Source organism: Uranotaenia lowii, chromosome 3 (genome assembly GCF_029784155.1).
Source record: "Uranotaenia lowii strain MFRU-FL chromosome 3, ASM2978415v1, whole genome shotgun sequence".
In the NCBI taxonomy this organism is placed as follows: Eukaryota; Metazoa; Arthropoda; class Insecta; order Diptera; family Culicidae; genus Uranotaenia; species Uranotaenia lowii.
The window spans coordinates 175879079-175895941 of record NC_073693.1 but is presented as its reverse complement, the minus strand read 5'-3'; the positions used below and the strand labels follow the sequence as shown (position 1 = coordinate 175895941).

The following is a 16863-nucleotide window of genomic DNA, read 5'->3' as shown; positions in this document are numbered from 1 at the left end:
TTATAGCACATTCAAATTTGAAATTTTGAATGGCGATGTTCCCTTCTTGCAATAGTAATTATATTTTTTTTTATTTTTATTTGACAAATAATTGAATACTTGTTTTTTTTAGCCTAAGTAATTAATGTTTATAAATAAATAAACATCTAAATATGAACAATACTAACAAATATACAAATAAATAAATAAATAAATAACGGAAAACAAACTAACTAATGGTGACACCAACCCAAGACTACTAAACACAAAATACAACATAACTCAAACACTTTACAGTGAAGTTTAATGTTGTAATCTGGGTTTAGGAATTTAAGGACAATTTTAGAAAAAAAATTAACAATAGTTTTTTTGACATCAATCCAGTTGACCCCAGCAGCAGAGTTTTAATTGTAAACAGCAGAAGGCTGGTTACAATCTTCCCGTACTCGGGGGAGAAAAAACCCGAGAAAAATTGTGCAATGGACGGCGGTGCAATGTCCATCAACCGCGGCTCCCTTAGTTCAATAAGCGCGCTACCGAGTACTGTGATTTTTCATGCTAGGCAGAGGAGCTGCTAAAGTACTTAGTGCTCAATTTTCAAACGGGGTTACAAAGCACGGCCACAATTTTCCTGTACTCAGGACATTGTAACTTAGAAATACTTGTAAATCCATTTCCGCGGCTCCCTTGATTCGATAAGCGCATGCCGAAGCAGTGTCATTTTTTTATGAAACAGCTCCTTCGTTCATTTATCGAATGGGGTTACAATGCACGGAACGACTTTCTCGTACTGATGAGAAAATTGCAGGATGGAAGTACAAGCACTAATCCGCGGCTCCCTTGGCTCGAAAAGTACATGAATAAGTAGTGTGATTCACTAAATCTTCGAACAACTTTTTGAGCGGGGTTACAAAGCACGGCACAATGCCCCAAAACTTAACGAGGGTTTTTTCTCTGAGGTTAAGCCTCTTGTCAAATTCTCTAGAAGTTTGCCTTTGATCAATCTCAAGATATTGTCTGGATATCTTCTGGTGTTCCAAAGCATCAGCGCAACAAATAAAATTCATTAATACCTCCTGCACGTACCAGAAACATATTTTAAGAACCATTATCCATCCAATCGGTTGGCAAACGAACAGCTTTTTTTTTATTAAGGACAGAATTATTTTACACCTTTCTTTTAAATACCAATCAATGGCGAGTTTTATCAACAACTTTTAACTACCTTATCCTCATTCATACAACATACATACAAACACTCATGCGGGACTCCGGAATCCCTTTTTCTCATTCATACCCTTCTCATTCTTTAACATTCATACAAGAACTAGGACATTTAGTATCCTTATTTAAGGATCTAATAAAATATTCAAATACCATTTCCTTTTTAGAATTGGTCAGAAAATCATTGATGAAAGTGGGAATACTCTGAAAAATTTCCTTTTTAAATAACCTAACTGTGGTATCCCGTGGAAACTTTCAGAATTACCCAACTTCTTGAAACAGAAATACATCTAGAATTACGGTGGCTGACAGAATATGATGATGTGTAAACGCCTCCGCACTCACTTCTACCGAGGTTTTAGAACTTTTGTTGTTGATATCTATCTTGTTTATCTGCTTATCCCAATTTCGACGACGGACAATGGCTTTTGCGAAGTTTCTGAATGAACGTAGCTAACGGTTACTGATATTAGAATTTTTGAAAAATGATTTATTATGCCTTTCGATTAGAACTACAATACCATGAGTGAATAGCATGTCAACTTCTTCTCTAGTTAATCGGATCTGGAAATTTCTTTCTGAATATAATCGGTTATCACTGACGCAAATTAGCAGCGGCCCAGATGCCTAGGCTTTTACCGTCTAGATCTTCAATTTCGTATGAAGAGGTTCCTATTTTTGTTCGAATTCGGCAAGGAAGGAACAGTTTCCCATATTTACTGTTATATCGCTCGACAGCATTAGATTGCTTCATATTCTTCCGGTACACGAGTTGACCGTCCATAAAAGCTACGGCTGTTTTCCTATGTCAGAGATTGTATCTTTTTTTACTAGATTCGTAGGCCTTACGCAGATTTTGACGGACTATTTCATAAGTATTTTTAAACATATCTTCCCGTCTCGATTCTAATTCTTGAGGACTTAGCGATTCTTGATGCCGAAATAATTTGTAATCTGAACCCGTTTCTGTGAACTCTCGACCGTGAATTATAAAGTAAGGTGTGAATCCGGTTGGCAAATGCGTACTCGTATTCAGAACCATTTCGATTTCTGAGACACGAGTGTCCCAGAGTCGTTGATCGTCCTGAACATAAGTACGTATAGCCGCATTTATAATCCGGTTCACCCTTTCGACTGGATTAGCGTGTGAGTGATATTTGGAGTTCAGCCAATGTGTTATTCTAAAATGATTCAGCATACTTTTGAACTCCTTTGACAGAAAGCAACTTGCGTTATCCGTAATGATGATTTCTGGCACTGAATTTCGCAAGAACCACTGGTCTTTTAGAATAGCACAAAGCGATGAACTACTAATATTTCTAACAGGCTGAATCATTACCCACTTTGAAAAGTAATCGGATACTACTAGCATATGCTGATTGCCATGCTTACTACGAGGCAACGGTCCTACATAATCTATCGATATCACTTGCCATGGCTGATTGGCCAATTTCATTTTTCCCATTTCAGCATTAACTGGCTGTGATGGAGCTTTTACTTCTTTGCATGTGCCACATGCTTGAACGTACCGGCGAACATCTGTGGCCATCCTGGGCCAATAATATCGCTGGCGTATTCTCGCGATCGTGCGATCATATCCTGTGTGGAATACCGAATCATGATTCGTTTTGAGAATATCAGGAAGTTCATCACTTCGTGGAACGATTTTCCATTCGAAGCGTTGGTCACATGGATTGTTTCGTTGGGACACAAACTTCCACAAAGTATCATCTTCTACTCTGAAGTCAACATAATCATCGGGGTTATTTTTAACTTTACTCATCATTGAGGAATGCCAGGATGTAGTAGGAGAATCTATGATTGCAGCTATGCTACGAGATAACGCGTCAGCAACAACGTTGTCTTTGCCCTTGCGATGCGATATCTTCATATCATGCTGCTGCAAACTTAGAGACCACCTGCTACACCTGGATCCTACTTTCCATTTTGTGTTTAAAACATGCGTAAGTGCTGATGAATCAGTTATTAAACTGAAACGGTAGCCTTCCACATATCCGCGAAATGCGTCTATGGATAAGATTGCCGCCAGCGCTTCTTTTTCTGCGGCGTGATAATTTTTCTGCGGTGTTGTTAATTTGTGCGAATAATACGCGATAACTTTTTCTCCGTCTTCATGCTGCTGTGTAAGGATACCAGCCACTGCCACGTCACTGGCATCGGTCTGAATAACAAACTCGCGATCGAAGTCTGGGCTGGCTAATATCGGCGATGTCACTAGGAGCTCTTTTATTTTAACGAATGCATCCTCTGCCGCTTCCGTCCATTTAATGGATTTAGATTTCGTTTGCAAAAGGTCGCTGAGAGGAGCCGTAACCCTACTAAAGTTGGCGATGAATCGCCGATAATAATTCGCCATGCCCAAGAATCTGCGAAGTTTAGTAATCGTGGTCGGCCTTTCATACTCCACTATCGGGCGGATCTTTTCTGGATTTGCTCTAAGACCTTCGGTGCTTAGCAGGTACCCGAGAAACGGAATTTCTTCGACACCGAACCGCGACTTCTCCACGTTTATTGACAGATTGGCATCTCGTAAACGTCGCGCAACTTCTGTAAGGATTTGAATATGGTGCTCAAACGTTTCTGTGACCACGACGATATCGTCGAGGTACACAAAAACGAATGGCTCTAGCTCGCCATGCCCTAATACTCGGTCCATAGTTTTCGCTAGGGTAGATGCACTATTGACAAGTCCGAAACACATTCGAGTGTATTCGAAAAGTCCCCTACCTTGAACACTGAAAGCAGTGTACTTTCTTGAGTCTGGATTTAAAGACACCTGTAGAAAGGCTTCGGTTAGATCGATTGTGGAGAGAAAGTTTGCTTTTGGGAGCTGACCTAGAATGCGTCCTGGATGAGGCATCGGATACGCGTCGCACACCATGCGCTCATTAATCTTACGCGCGTCCAAACATAAACGAACTTTGTTTGGCTTGACGACTGGTACACAGTTTAAGGACCAATCAGAATTACTTCTCTGGATGATTCCCGCCTTTAATAATCGCTGAAGTTCGACATCCACTAATGCTTGTACCTTAGGTGACATTACGAATGGGAACTGCCGAACCGGTGGCTTATTTTTCCATTCATCGGAGATTATTATGCTGTGTTGCGCTAAAGGTGTGATCGTTAAGCTTCCCTCATTCGCGGGCAAGAAAAAAGTTTTGATATTTTCTATTGCTTGATTTTGATCATCAGTGAGCCGTGGATCTGTACTGATATCTACTGAGGCTAAAATTTCACAAAGATCTCCTTCTCGATCTAATCGGGTTGGGTGGATTGAAAATTTATCCCAGAAGTTCATGCCACAAATACAGGCTAGCGCTAAATTTGCCACAACTAATGTGGGGATTATTTTGGTAACTCCTCTAAACTCAAAAGTCAAAAGGGAGATGAACCTGTCCGAGAATCTTCAATTTGTCTCCGCTGGCTGATCTTAGTGTTAACGATTTTTCAAGAGTGTTGAGTTTTTTAGATTTTAGTTTTGAAAAGAGTTTCTCACTGATGATGGTGTAGCTACTGCCACTATCAAGCAGGGCTTGGACGGTTTGGTTGTAGATAATCATTGAAACAAATGGGCGGTTATCATTGGGTTCTGGTAAGGAGATCTCACACACTTCTGGTTCATTTTCGTACTGTTGATCAGTAACGAGTTCCCAGAACAAATGTGGAGCTAATGACGGTTGGTTATTTCTTACGCTTGCGTTGTTGCTCCAGCCGAACCGCGAATTTGGTTAGCTGAGCTCCCGTTTTTTAAACAATAGGGACAGCAGTTGGTTGGAAACCCTCTGAGTCCACAGTTTTCACATACGATGATTTTAGGCATTCGGCACACAGCAAAGTGATGACCATCTCTCCCGCAATTTACACATGAATTCGGCGGTGTTGGTTTGTGGGCCCGCACCACCGATTCCAGTGTCAGAGCTGGTTGAGATGGTGCACCGACCGCACTGGTGCTTGGCTGGATAGCTAGATTATTGGATTGGTAAGTATTTGATCTTCCTGGCTGCGGATTTGTGTTGGCTGAATTTTTGAAGCTGTAAAAGTTTTGGTTGTTGGCTCGACCATTATTGGACGGCCCAGAGTGGATTGCTGCTGCCTGTCCAGAAGAAGATGCCTTTGGTGGATCATTTTTATGCTTTGCCTTATTTGATTTTACATTTTCTGAAACAACATTTACTGATTTTTCTAAACCAAATACTTTGTTGTACGCTGAGAAGTTTAAGGCATCTAATTTTTGACCAGCAGCTACGAGTGAGGTAAGATCGTAAATTGGTAAAAATGCCATTTGTCGTTTATAATCGATTCGCATATTTTGTTGCAAAATTTGAACCTTTTCAAAATCGGGTATTTGATTGCTCATGATTCGACATTGGCCATCAATTTCGCAGAAAAACTCGTAGAAAGATTCATTTTTCTGCTGTCGTCTTTGGTAGATTTTCATTTTAATTAACGCGTCTAAATCTGGGTGCATAAAAGTGCGTTTTAACTCAAACACTAAATGTTGCCAGTTCATGAGCGAACCTGCTGACCTTTGGGTCATAAACCATTTCAGAGCTGAGCCTTCGAAAAGATGTACAGCAGAAGCAAAAAGTTCTGGTTCCGAAATTCCTTCTGCAATAGCTAGTGCATTAACGATTTCAAGAAACTCGTTGAGTTTTAGTCCCTGATCATCACCTCGGTACTTATTGATGCTCCATTTTGATACCGGCAAAGTGTGACGCGAATATTGTGGAATCTGATATTGAGAAAATCGAGGAGGGTTGAGTTGTGTGTTCGTCAAATTTTGTGGAACTGAGTGTCCAGCTCGGTTTGGATGGTTTGTGGATGCAATATTGACTGGCTGATGTGTTGGATTAAAGCTGAAATTATTACTATGGTTTGGAATGGATGGAATATCTGTGGCCGGTTGAAAATTTGAAACTATTGCTGGCATATTGGAATTAAAATTTGTGAAATTTGAATTTGCTGGTAGAAAATTATGGTGATTGTGTAATGGAAAGCTATTTGGCATTTGTGGAAAATTTTGATTAGTTGAAATAGAAGAAACCGGATTTTGGATGTTGTAACTTGCTGATTCGTTAAGTGATGAATTTATCAACCCTACTTCGGCGACTACCTCAGATTGAAGATTACCATCAGTCTGAGTTTCTATATTTTTACATTCTGCTCTTTTTGCAAGTTGTGCTTCAAGATCCATGATCCTCAAATGAAGGCCATGAATCCACTCCTGATCTTCTTGGTTTAGGACGGACAATTGTTGCCTGGATTCGACTATTGATGGGATAATTTGATTAATTGGGTTTTCGATTTCCATTACCGCATTTTCGATGGGTTCGGGGCAAGGATGATCATCATAAAAAGGTTTCATGATAGCAACAATATCTGCCAACATGTTTTGCATAGTGCAGAGTAGATTAGGTGAGCCACGAGAAGAAGTCAACATAACTGCCACTCGCATACCAATATGGGCAAGCCGTGCTAAACATGATCGTCTAATTGCTGCGTTATTCTGATTGGTTTCTAACTCCTTTCTAATTTCCTCAAACTTTTTAACGCAAATTTCCCTTTCTTGATCTGCATCGCCCTTGAACGATAAACTTGATAAACCTAAATTTTCGTCTTTTTCCACTTTCAATCGATCGCAAAGGCATTTTCGTTTTCGAGACAATTCTAGAGACAATTCTAGTGAAGCTGTTGCGATAACATCTCGTGCTTTAAGTTCATGATCGAGTTCGTCCTCATCAAGCAATTCAACTCGTATCTCATGATACCATTTTGATATCAGTTCTAATGCTTGATTGAAATTAATTTCGGATTCTGCCATTGTGTCCAAATATACTTGCTGCTACTAATTGAAATTAATGTGGATAATTTAAATATTGTTGATTATGAAAAATGTAAAGTATTATTTTTGTGAGGCGGTAGGTTTTTGTTAATTTTAGCGGATAACGAAAAATTAATGAAGGTAGGTAAAAGTCGGAATTGTTGAATATATAGGTCCTTTTGAATATTTGTTCTGTTTGCGCTGTTGTTTGGATGGTAATGATTGGTGAAATATATCGCTGTGTTCGCGAGTTTGGCTAATGATGGCTAATATCAATTAGCAGTTCGCAATTAACATAATCATTTGCAAAGATAAACCCCTTCAAATATCCTTCGCTTCCCAAGAGAAATCTCTCCGGACAAACTTGTCGAGAAGACACGCGATATTATATTGATGATTTTTGAAGTTATGAAAATATCGAAATTGTCCGGGAGACCGATAAAAAAAAATCACTTTTGGTCCTGAAAAAGTGATCTTTTTTTTCTTATTATTTTTTCAACAATAAAAAAAAATTTACCGATGGGCGCCAAGTGAAACGTATCAATTAGTTAGGGCTAGAAAGCTACTACGAACGTTTTGATTGCCCGGCTGGGCGTTCACTAATGGTCTCCAGGAGTTATCGATTTTGGCGGAACTTTCTTCCCAAACTCTGCTGCACGAGTGGAACTATTGCGACTAGGAAATTATGAACTGTATGATTGAAATTTAATTCTTGATTTGAAAACTGAAATTTACTTCAGGGGAACATCAATTTAGAAAATAGAACACAACAACTGGATTTTGATGATGGACCATACATTTTTCTAAGTTTTATTGAATCGTTTTCTTTTTGCTTTTCACGGGAAGCAATTATCCCATCACTTTCGGTTTTTGTTTTTAGGTTTCGAATTGGATAACGAATTGTTATAAAAAAGGTAAGTACTTGCGCATTTTGTTGATTTTATTTGCAGGTTGCTGGTACACTCGATGCGGCCGTGATGCTCGGTGGTCGACTCGTTGGGGGACTTGCAGTAGGCGGATGATGGCAGGTAAGGCTACGACGACGGTTGTTGACCAGGATGGTGTTTCTACGGTAGGTACGGTGCAATTCTTCGGGAATTGTACAGGTCTTTGTTGACGGAGACCTGGGATGCTTTTTGTAGGCTGAACAGCACGAGGTCTTTGTTGACGGAGACCTATGTTGTTCGCTAAACGGATCTATGTTGACGGAGATCCGTGAGGTTTTTCTTGGATGCTAGGCACGAGGTCTTTGTTGACGGAGACCTGTGATCGTTCTGTCCGGTGCCAAGAATCAGGCCTGTGTTGGCGGAGAACAATGATGCTCGGCAGTGTTCGGGAGCGATATCCCAGAGCACTTTTACCACACGTGTGTTGTAACCGTTTTATAGATGGTAGCTTGTTCGGTCGGAATGGCGGGTTTTTCGTAAGTGCCTTCCTTCCAATATTCCCCGATATGTATTGCACAGGGGGTCGCTTGACCTTTTCACACACTCGCGGGTAAACTGGGGTAAACTTTTGGCCGTTTCTTTAGTGTTACGGACTTAAAAGGAATTTTAGACGTCGCTTGAATCGCGCACCCGAACTGAACGATCGTTTTCCAAGAAGAGACCTCATGTACCGTCAGGGGTCCTATATATATCCTTCGACCCATCTTCCATCTCCTTCATTTCCGCCCCAAATCTTTTCCCCATCGTTGACACGCCTTCCCGGTGATAGGAGCAGTACAATTTTTGTTTTATGGTTGGTGTCAATATAATTTTCAATTCTATGTTTTTAATTTTCAATTTTATAGCACATTCAAATTTGAAATTTTGAATGGCGATGTTCCCTTCTTGCAATAGTAATTATATTTTTTTTTATTTTTATTTGACAAATAATTGAATACTTGTTTTTTTTAGCCTAAGTAATTAATGTTTATAAATAAATAAACATCTAAATATGAACAATACTAACAAATATACAAATAAATAAATAAATAAATAACGGAAAACAAACTAACTAATGGTGACACCAACCCAAGACTACTAAACACAAAATACAACATAACTCAAACACTTTACAGTGAAGTTTAATGTTGTAATCTGGGTTTAGGAATTTAAGGACAATTTTAGAAAAAAAATTAACAATAGTTTTTTTGACATCAATCCAGTTGACCCCAGCAGCAGAGTTTTAATTGTAAACAGCAGAAGGCTGGTTACAACATGAACATAAATATGATTTTTTGGTTCTGACCCGAAAAAACAATCAAGCCAACATCTGATTATACGTTGCCACAAAAGGATAAATGGCTGATTTAGAGATCACATCAGCTTCGAGAATCCAACAAGAATTTTCAGTCAATCATTCGTATGGCTGTTTTAACCGTAATACTGCTCCCCATGAACATCGGAAATTGTAGATTCAAATATAATAAAAAATTAATTTGAGCAGTTAAATGTATTGTTTTTCCTTTTTATTTTTAACTAGCTGACCCGGTGTGCTTTGCAACACCTTCCAAAAATTATTGAAATTTATGGTCCCTAGTTATTTACCTTTTCATTTATTTGCACAAAATTCTAAATTCAATTTCAATATCATTAAAATGTTTTTTCAAAATAAAATTGCAACGTTTTTTTTAATTTTGAAAACTTAATTTTTTTTTTAAATCCGTGTTTAAATCATTTTTATGACTCTGGATGTCTTTGCTTCATAAGTTTATAAATTATGTCAATTTTTTTTATATATATGGAATCTTCGCTGTCCCTTTATTTGTAGACAGGGTCTCAAACTATCCTAGAAAAATTTTCTGTAACAAAATAACATCACGGGACACTCATTTAACCTATTCGTTCTAGAATTATTATAAAATTGTGAGAGTGACCCCCTCCATCATTCCTTTAACTTTAACGGAAGGAATGGGGTCTCATAACATCAGAAAAACACTTCTTAAATATAAATACGATTCCATATCATATATGGATTCATTCTCGATAAGCTTTCGAGCTATTCGAAAAATAGGTGACTGTCTCCCCACTTTATATCTCCCCTCTGGCAGGAGAAGGGGTCTCAAACCGTCGAAACAACATTACCCGTACACAAATAAGCTTCCATGCAAATTTGGTTCCATTTTCTCGATTAGTAATCAAAATATTTAAAAACTATATATTCCCACTATATCGTTCCACTGAATGGAGAGAGGAGTGCTAAACCACGGAAAAAACATTTCTTGTACTCGAATACCCTCCCATGCCAAATTTGGTTTCGTTAGCCGAGTTGTGCCATAAAATGTGTATCGGAGCTCCTCTTGCTGCCTATCATCCTTGTTAGATTGTTAGATTGTTCCCATGTCATATTTGGTTCCATTTGTTACATACATAAGTGCTTGGTTTATGCAAGATAATCGTATATGAGCTACTGTCCTCTTTAAAAGTACGTTAAAGTGCAACCATAGGAAATCGGATGAAAAATAATTTTTATTTATTTTATTTATTTTATTTATTATAATTGAATTCATCGAACATAAATGTTTAAATGAAAAGGTTTAGTTACAATCAAATAAGTAAAACAATTTGGACTGACGAATTCGACGAATAAATCGGCTGGATGATTCTTCGAACTGATACAGGTGCTCAGCATCCTGAAACATACGCATCATTGCACTGAGTGGTTCATTGTAGCCATACGATGTTCGGTGGATTTGATGTGACAGCAACGAATTAAATCGCAGAGTTCTCGATGGGGCACTGAGGTTTATCATCCTTAGAAGATTTGGCGATTGAACTTCTCCATTTATAATCTTAACAACGAAAGAAGCCTGTTCAGTCTTTCGGCGACATTCGAGGGTTTCGAGACCCAAAAGCTGACACCGATCTGAATATGCTGGAAGATCTTCGGGATGACGCCAAGGCAGGTGTCGCAAGGCGAATCTGACAAACCGCTTCTGTACACGTTCAATCCTCAAGATCCAACTTAGTTGATACGGAGCCCAAACTACAGCAGCATGCTCAGTTATAGATCTGACGAGGGCGCATTACAGTGATTTTAAGCACAAAGGATCTTTGAACTCACGTGACACTTTGGTGATGAAGCCGAGCTGACGATTCGCTTTGTTGATAACTGAAGAGCGTTGACTGTTGAAAGTGAGCTGCGCATCAAGGATCACGCCAAGATCATCCACATCAAAGACCCTTTTCAAAAACTGGCTGCCGATACTATAGTCATAAGGGATCGGTGTCTTATTCCGGTGAAAAGTTATCACAGAGCATTTTGAAACACTGACTGTTAGTTTGTTCAGTCTACACCATTCATCAAACTGGTTCAGCAGAGATTGGAGGCGAATGCAATCAGCAGTACATTCCACTGGCAGAAATATTTTAAGGTCATCAGCGTAACCAATTTTCGTTCCGTCTTCTAGGCTTGTAATCAAATCGTTGAAAAATAGCGCAAATAATAATGGCCCCAAATTACTCCCTTGAGGGACGCCAGATCGATTGGTAAAAGGATATGAAATGCTAGTGCCGTACTTGATCCTTATGCAGCGCTCGGTAAGAAAGGATTTCAGCCAAGCAATCATGTTGTCATGAATGCCAAGCTTGGCAAGCTTAGCGAGCAAAATCTTATGGTCAATCGCGTCAAAAGCGGCTTTGATATCTGTATACACCGCATCGACTTGTTTTTTATTTTCCATCTGATTGAGGCAAAACGACGTGTATTCTATGAGGTTAGTACTCACCGATCTACCAGGCATGAAACCATGCTGTTCAGGTGCGATCTTTTCTATCCGGTTAAAATTAGCTGCAAATACTGAACACCTAGCCATTGGAAAAAAACGATATTGACAATAACAGCAGACAGATATTTCCCTTGAGAAAGACCACAAATATTGGTCGAAAAGTCGGGTATTCCAAATAAAAAGTGGTATTCCAAATAAAAAGTTGTTTGATTTCCAAGTCAAATTTGGTTTCATTTGATCGAATAGTTTTCAAGTTATGCAATTAAAAAGGTATGAAAACCCCCTCCTTCCTTTCTGAATCTTCACTGGAAGGAGGGAGGGGTCTAAAATAATCATAGAACCATTCCTCGTATTTCCCTACTCTTCCATGCCAAATTTGGTTCCATTAGCTTGATTAGTTCCCCAGTTATGTAAAAAATTGTAATGTAGGCCCCCTCCCTCCTTCCTATCTCCTCACTTAGAGAAGAGAGGGGTATCAAATATTCTTAGAAATATTTCTCGTACCCAAGTACCCTCCCATGCCAAATTTGGTTTGATTTGCTTGATCAGTTCTCGAGTTATGAAGACTTATTATTTTTATATGAAAGACCCCCTCCCCCCTTCCTGTTAGAGGGTGGGGTCTCAAACCATAATAGGAACCTTCCCCGGCCTCCAATACCCCCACCTGCCAAGTTTCAGGTAAATCGGTTCAGTAGTTTTCGAGTCTATAGGGAACAGACAGACAGACAGACAGACAGACAGAAATTCATTTTTATATATATAGATAGATAGATAAGACATATTTTTTTCAATTTAATCATATGTTACACCAGTGGCACATTTTTGTAATTTAAACCAATGCAATGTTCTCAATTGATGCTGCTGCTCAGCCGTTTCCAGTCCAGAAGCATAATTTTCGAGACTTGCTTCGAAAACACCATCCTGGGCCTGAAACAAAATTGAAAAAAAAATTGTCAAAATTAATTTTTTTTAACCGAGAGAACATTATAGTTATTTAAAAAACATCAAATGACATACGTGGTTAAATTGATTTGGAGACATTTTGGCGTTTTTTTTTTCTCTTTGCTTCCGCCTACCTGGATCAAAGTATGCGCGCTGCAACATATAACTGCATATATGTGCTGCAACAAATAATTCGTGGAAGCATTATTATTCACTTTTACACAGCAAATTTTTAAATTTCAATCTTGTTTTTGTTGCAAACCTCAAGTGGTACTATTCTTATTTCGCACTCCTTTTTTCACATGTTTGGTCCTCAACGCCAATTGCTACGTCAAAAAAAAGTAAACTTATGCTTGATTTATCCGTTAAGCAATTCAGAACAAACTGTGGAAGAAAATTTTCGTGATTTTAAATCATTCATATTTTAACAAGCAAAACACATAGTGGTACTATTCTTATTTCGCTCACTGTATGTCCAAGCGGATGAATCTGAAACAGAAAAAACTGTTAGTAGAACAAATCAACTTATACAACAAATTAAACTTACATTTTCGCTTTCTGATGTGTGTCCTCCAAAAAATAACTTCCTCCATCTTCTGTTTTTGTGACTAAACTAAATTTTAAAATCTTTAAGTTCACATGGATAAAATAGCCAAATCCGTCATATGTTAGAGATGAGCAGATGAGAAATCCTCGATAGCCAAAACAACTTTAGAGCAAGTTCACTGGTGTTGGGAAAAAGTGGTAGAAATTTTGACATTTTGACATTTTGAAAACTTTACCATGCAAAAATGTTTTCAAGATCAAGTGTAAAAATTTCTATCACTTTTTCCCAACACCAGTGAACTTGCTCTTACAGCAACGCTGATTTGTTGATTAGATCGATGTATTTCTTTTTTTCTCATTTAGGGAAAATAAGGGCATAATGGCCATCTTAAGGCGGACGCTTATACCATAGAAAACAGCTTAATTTGTGAGTAACATCTTGGTTTCGTGTTCAGACATTAGAAAAGTTAATTTACTAACCCGAATTTGCCGAAATCTGCAAATCAGTCACTGTAGGGGCAGTATAAACACCATAAATCGGGGCACGATGAGCATTCTCTGCCGTAGAATCTACCAGCGAATTTGATTTGGTGAAATCAACTGAATTATATAGCTACAGCTTGACTTGTTAACATCTGACGATTTACCTATTGGTAAGGTGTGGGATAAATAATCAGAAAACTCGAGTTTGATTCCTGGTCAAGGAGATTTTTTGTTTCACTCAGTATTCATGATCAGTTGAAAAATAATTTTAGAAATTTTTAATTTTGCAAATTATTTCGTTGAATTGAAAATCATTGGCATGGAAGAGGCAACCATACAAATTTTCAAAACAACTAGAAGACTTTTTTATCCGTGGAACCCTGTGAAGGTGTTTGTGATTGATTAAGAATAACAAATTTGCAATAATTTGCTAATCTTAAGAAATAATAGCGATTAAGAAAAAATAACTTTTTTCAAAAAATTAATAAATTTTTTTTTTCGTTCGATATCTCTCATATACATTGAAACATCTTAATACAAATATCTTGAAATAATTTCTTTAAATCTCTTGAATATTTCTTGTCTGTACATTACTTAAAAATATCAAGCGTTTCCGAGATACTCGGATACTCCGGTTCACCTTACATAAAGATTGTAGAAAGATTATAAAAATTTGAAATTTTGTGTCTTTTTGCATATTTTTAATAAAAAGCAGTTCCCTCTTGCTACAAATGGAAAAGACAAGCTCCGATTTTTTAGATGGATCGATCCCAGAACCGTTCATCTGAATCGATCTTGGAGATCGATCTTTTCCTAAGGATCGAACAATCCTACTTTAAACACTAGATTAAAACGTTGAAAAGTGCTTAATTTGTTATTTTACTACTTATAGATGGTATTGAAATCGAAAACTGATTTCAGTTTAATAACACAAACAAAGTAAGGTACACCGGGGTAAGTGGGGACGGTTTTTCGTATAGTTCAACTTTAAAAAATCATTGAAAAATCAGCAGTGGATCAATTTTGATAAAATCGCATTCAATGTGATGCTGAACATGTTGTTAACAAATGCTGAAGAGATGAGCTTGATAGAAGCAAAGCAAGAAAAGTTATCTGGTAAATTGTTACTGGTGTCTTGACGTACCCCGCTTTATGGGGTAAGTGGGGACGGTAGATTTTCCGTTTGATTTCTCAGGAAATTTTCAACAAATTTGTGTTTTCTTGGTTGAATACGTAATTTTATTGCTCGAACCGTCCAAAATTTTGAAAAAAGTTCATGGTAGTGATCATTGTGTGTAATTTATGTTGCAACACACGAGATCCGATTTTATCGAAAATAATATCTTTTTTTTTAATTTTTAATCGTCGTTTCTTTTCCTAACTGGTTGTTTCTAATGTAAGGATTGTTTCAATGTAGAGTTTTTCGTCAAAAGACAGCTAGTTTACGAGAAATTTGCGATTGAAAAAGATGCACATCAACTCCAGATCGTAGTTAAAAATAGAAAATTAACGAAAAGTCACCGTAAACATCCGTTATTGTCGGAACCGCATCTCTTTTACAGTTATTGGATAGATTACAAGTAAATTTAACATTCTGCATTAAAAGTTTGAAAAAATAGTTTACAGTATTGTTTTAATAGCCACCGTCCCCTCTTACCCCGGTGTACCTTATATCACTTTCACGTTGCCATCCTGCATATTCGTCAAAAAACTCTTTTTGTCGTTATTTTAGATATTTTATTTCAAAAAGCTCTGAAAAAAACAATGAAAAATTTGAAAATTTTAATGCTTTGATTTTATAGCAATGTTTTCCTATCCACTAGATTTAGATAGGCAGTAGGTATTAATTGATTTCATCGTCTTTTCTTCCCTCATTTCAGTCCCTGGAGACTTGTTACAAAGATTGCTCGGAACAATCCCTAGATCAGAGTTTGATGCTAGTGCAGCGTACGGATAAAACTTTCACAATAAATTTAATTTGCCGTGATAGCACAAGCCTGGTGATAGAGATTCAAAGTTCACCGAGCATCAGCGATAGTGAAAGGTCGATCCTGAGCAACAGCACGAGCCGAGTGTGGAAACCAAATAAGAATAAAAATTCCTTGAAACACAATGAAAAGCATAAAAGTGGCCGTCAACGCAGGAGTATCATTGCCAAGGGCGGAAAGTCGGCTGCGAAAATGCTTACCAGTCAGCAGCCACCGAATGAAATTAACAGCGTGGACTTCCCCATTGGCCGCGATGAGGTTCTGCGAGCGGATGGGCAGGATTTCAAAAGAAAAGTGTCCGTTCCGGTGCATCATGTTTACTTGATAAAAGTGCAGGAAAGCGGAAACGATCTGGGCGACAGAATTGTTTACATGGTAAGTCTAAATTGTTTTTTTTATTCATTTGTGAAAACTCTGAAAATCATTTTAAAAATTTAAAAATATGTATATTTAAATATAGCAACATAAAATAAATTCTTGATATTGCTCCGGGCTTCCAGGACAGAGCTTCTTGTTGAAATATATTTATTTATTTTTATTTATTTAGTGTCTTCGAGAACAAATGTTTCGCACAGACTTATTATAATAATAGTTGCCTTAATCTATTTTTGTACACCTGTTTTGAGATTCCAATTGTGGTTTGTGGTTTTTCTGCGAATTCATGGTCGGCTGACCCAGCAGTCTGCTCTCTTTTTGAAGACATGATACGTACTTATACAGATACCGATTCATCCGGTTCCCGAAGCCTACAATCTAAGCTCTAATCATCATCTTACAGTGAAAATAGAGGAGATTAATACTGATTTAATAAAAAAAAACAAATAAATCAAATATTACCATGAAATAGCTATTTTATTTCATGCAAAAGAACGTGTGATAACTAACACTTTACCAAAATTTTAGCTTTTAAATATGCTCATCACCAGTTTATACCACTTTCAATTTCGTTAAACGAATCGCGCTTGTGATTGGCAACCTTGTCAACCAGTGACGATGAAAAATTCATGAAACACCTCGGCAATCGGCAACCCTTTCTTCGTTTGGTTCCCAAACTTGGAAGATGTTTGATAGACGTCTGGTCAACATGAAATGTTGACGAAAACGCCGGTTTGGGGTTCAACCTTCAGCGACAATAGCTAGTGGAA

General features: G+C 37.7%; 1 protein-coding gene across 3 annotated transcripts in view; it reads left to right on the top strand.

Moving 5' to 3' along the window:
* Window positions 1–16863, top strand: part of LOC129758791 (tyrosine-protein kinase receptor torso) — a 144405-nt gene that overhangs the window by 25990 nt on the left and 101552 nt on the right. For all 3 annotated transcript variants that reach the window (XM_055756412.1, XM_055756411.1, XM_055756410.1), the window contains exon 3: window positions 15611–16093. In XM_055756412.1, coding sequence (XP_055612387.1) covers window positions 15611–16093 — 483 coding nt within the window. The remainder of the gene's footprint in view (window positions 1–15610; window positions 16094–16863) is intronic.